We start from the raw sequence: 4,110 nt of genomic DNA on the forward strand, positions 1-4,110 counted from the left end.
ACGAGGGGGTGGGGGGGGGGGCGCGTTACTGTATTATGTACAAGAAAATGATTTATATATTTTTTATTTATATTTTTATTGATTTCAGAGAGGAAGGGAGAGGGAGAGAGAGATAGAAACATCAATGATGAAAGAGTATCATTGATTAGCTGCCTCCTGCACACCCCCTGCTGGGGATCGAGCCATCAGTCAACCCGGGCATGTGCCCTTGACTGGAATTGAACTGGGACCTTTCAGTCCTCAGGCTGATGCTCTATCCACTGAGCCAAATCAGTCAGGGATGATTTATATATTTTAGGTAAAATTCAGATCATACCTTTTGTAGTATGATCTTAAAATATTTAACAGTATGTAAGAATGTCCTTCCAGGTCAATAAATATATATCTGTGCCATAATTTAAATTTTTATTTATTAATTTTCAGTATTATAAAAAATAATTCACATATGTGCTCTCACTTTTAATATGTACTGTGTTAAATTTGTATAAATAAACCCTTATTTATTTAACCAGTGCCCCATTATTCACTTTAGGATGTTTTTCTTGCTATGTATACACTTGCTGACTATTTCCTTAGTATATAAAGTTCTAGTATTAGAATACCTTTAAAGGATATGTAGTTTCTGTTAGTGATATAGTACATATTATTAAATTGTGTCAATGAAAATAATTTCTCAAGCATGCTGGATTTCTTATTTTCTGAATTTTTAAATTATTTTTAGGTTTATGATTTAGTGTATCATATGCTTTTGTGATTCATTTGCACAGCAAATAATTAACAAATGACTATTTTGTACCAAGTCCAGTGAACATTACAACAATAATGATGGCTTTTACTAAGATTTTATTAGATTTCAGGTACAGTGCTAAATGCTATATATTCACTGTGTTAATCTTTATAGAAATCTTATGAATTTGGACTATAATTTATGTTATTGTTCCAATTTTATACATAAAGAAAATTGAGATATGGTAAATGACTTGCTTAAGTTCATATAACTAATAAATGCCAGCATTTGAATAGAAGAGTGTCTGAGGTACTGCATTAAGATAATCTAAGGCATAATATCTTCCCTAAACGAATGGATAGATGGTTAAGGGCATCAGCTGTATAAAAAAAAATAATCACAGTGTAATGTGATATGGATAAAGTTTATGTGTAATTCAGGAAAGGAAATGCTTATATTGTTAAATTTATAATTTAAAGGTTCATAGTTGTATTTTTTAAAAAATCCTCACCCCAGGATATGTTTTTATTGATTTTTTTTAATATATATTTTTTATTTCAGAGAGGAAAGGGGAGAGAGAGAGATAGAAACATCAATGCTGAGAGAGAATCATGGATTGTCTGCCTCTTGCATGCCCCCCACTAGGGATCGAGCTTGCAACCCGGACATGTGCCCTTGACCTGAATCGAACCTGGGACCCTCCAGTCCGCAGGCCAACACTCCATCCCCTGAGCCCCATCGGTTAGGGCTTTATTGATTAAAAAAAAACAATTTTTTTTTATTGGTTTCAGAAAGGAAGGAAGAGGGAGAGAGAGATAGAAACATCAATGATGAGAGAGAATCACTGATTTGCTGCCTCCTGCACACCCCCTACTGGGAAATCAAGCCCACAACCCAGGCATGTGCCCTGATTAGGAATCTAACCGTGACCTCCTGGTTCATGAGTAGATGCTCAACCAGCTGAGCCACCCGGCCAGGGGAGGTTCAGAGTTTTCAATATTTTTATATGATTACATTAGATCATCAAATACCACCCTAATTAATTAGATGAATGTTTTATTCTTCATTTAAGAATCATATTTTAGCAATATTAAAAACATTGTATAAAGATGTACGTTTTAATAATGGTGTACATTTAATAATTTATACAATTGAGTGAAATATGTTTTAAGATCAGCTTTGTGAATTAATATAACATAAACTTTGAAATTTTACCTGAAATTTATCATTGGACTTATGATACTTTTAATATTTATGTTTGTTTGGTAGGTTCAAGTTGTTCCAGTAGTAGACAGAATTTGACATTATCTTTAAGTTCTGTCAAAGACAAAGGATCTCAGTCTTGTAACTATGCTAATGGAGGACTTTTCAGTAAATACTCAGGTTCTGCACAGAGTTTGGCCTCTGTAAGTAAAGAAGAAAATTAATTATTCTTTTAAGATTATCTATTGGTTTAAATGTTATACAATTACAGTAGTTCTTAATATGGAAAGAACCTTAAAAAAATCTCATTGAGCCTGTTTTCTTCAGGCAAATGAAATTATCCTTTTGCTAAATATTTAGCCAGTTTGCTTCCAGGTTTTTTGAGTAAGTGATGTGGTCCCATGGGGTCCTATAAAAATGGTGGTGATATGGAAATGTTGCTTCAAAGCTACATGTTCTGCAAAAAGCTGGAAGATGCATCCAGACTTTGTACTAGGTCACAAAACTCACTTGATGAGCCTGCTTAGGTAAAAATGTTTGATTCGCTGTAGCCAAGTATGGTGTTCCTCACCTCTGTCTTCCGAGTATTATTATAGAAGTAGAGGCCCAGTGCATGAAATTCGTGCACTGGGGGGTGTCCCTCAGCCTGACCTGTGCCCTCTTGCAGTCCGGGAGCCTTCAGGGGATGTCTGACTGCCGCGGAGGTGGGAGAGGCTCCCGTCACCACCGCTGCGCTAGCCAGCTATGAGCCGTGTGGAAGCACACTGACCACCAGGGGTCTGCTCCTGTGTTGAGTGTCTGCCCCCTGGTGGTCAGTACACATCATAGTGACTGGTTGTTCTGTTTGGTTGATTTGCATATTAGCCTTTTATTATATTGGATTGATTGACAAGTGAGGAATGAAGTTACTGTTTGTTTAACTCTAATATAGTTTAAAATTATTTTTAAAAATAGGTAGTATATGCATTTGTTAAATAAAGAAGCAAGAAATGTACAGTGAAAGATGTGTTCCTGATCCTCAATTTCCCCCCTTGAGACAAACTGACATTTTCTTATGTATAATCTTTCAGGGAATGCATGCCTCTACCATCATATATATTCATTTATTTTTTATTTTTTGTATTGATTTCAGAGAGAGGAAGGGGGAGAGAGAGAAAGAGAGAGAGAGAGAGAGAGAGAGAGAGAGAGAGAAACATCGATTGGCTGTCTCTTGCATGCTCCTTACTAGGGATAGAGCCGTCAACTCTGGCATGTGCCCTGATGGGGAATCAAACCTGTGACACCTTCTGGTGCATAGAATGATGCTCAACCAACAGCCACACCAGCTGGGCTCATGTGTATTCATTAAAAAAATAACTTACAGTACACCATATTTTGTTCTGTATATTCTATATTTTGTTAGAATATATAGCTGCCCCATTCTTTTTTTTTCCAAGGTATTTTATTTTTTTTTCAGTTTTTTTTTTATTTCAAGAAAAACGATTTTAAATATAATAATGTTACATGTAATAAACATCAATATCTCAAGAGAAATTATTTTAAATATGATAATGTTACGTGCAATAAACACCAATTATTCAAGAAAAATGACCTTACATATAATATTACATGCAATAAAAAATATTTCAAGGATAAAAGGATTTTAAGTATAATAATATTACCAAAACTGTACTAACATAGTATGATAACACAAAACTTGTAGAAAATATTAAATATCTGCAAATAACAAGATTACTTTTATTATATTCTAGAATATTTTTCCCCCTCTGGCTCTATTTTTGTTCATCAGTTTATGTTGTTCATTATTTTCCACAAATGAGTGAGATCATATGATACTTATCTTTCTCTGACTTGCTTCTTTCGCTTAGCATGATGCTTTTAAAGTCTATTTTGTTGGATATGAGTATTACTACTCCAGCTTTTTTTTCTTTTCCATTTGCATGCAAATTTTTTTTTCCATCCCTTCACTTTCATCCTGTGTGTGTCTTTTGTTTTGAGGTGGATTTCTTGTAGACAGAATATAGTTGGGTCATGTTTTTGTATCCATTCAGCTACCCTACATCTTTTGGTTGGAGCACTTAATCCATTTACACTTAGGGCTGTTATTGAGAGGTACTTATTTATAGCCATTTTAATTCTGTATGGCTAGGTTTCTCTCTCTGTTTCTTCTTCTCAGCAAT

General features: G+C 34.5%; 1 protein-coding gene across 2 annotated transcripts in view; it reads left to right on the forward strand.

Moving 5' to 3' along the window:
* The window catches only part of FAM73A (family with sequence similarity 73, member A), an 80,563-nt gene that overhangs the window by 15,984 nt on the left and 60,469 nt on the right, over positions 1–4,110 (forward strand). For both annotated transcript variants that reach the window (XM_014544366.1, XM_005871935.2), the window contains exon 4: positions 1,997–2,133. In XM_014544366.1, the coding sequence (XP_014399852.1) occupies positions 1,997–2,133 (137 nt within the window). The remainder of the gene's footprint in view (positions 1–1,996; positions 2,134–4,110) is intronic.

This window comes from Myotis brandtii, unplaced genomic scaffold, assembly GCF_000412655.1.
Source record: "Myotis brandtii unplaced genomic scaffold, ASM41265v1 scaffold36, whole genome shotgun sequence".
Lineage (NCBI taxonomy): Eukaryota > Metazoa > Chordata > Mammalia > Chiroptera > Vespertilionidae > Myotis > Myotis brandtii.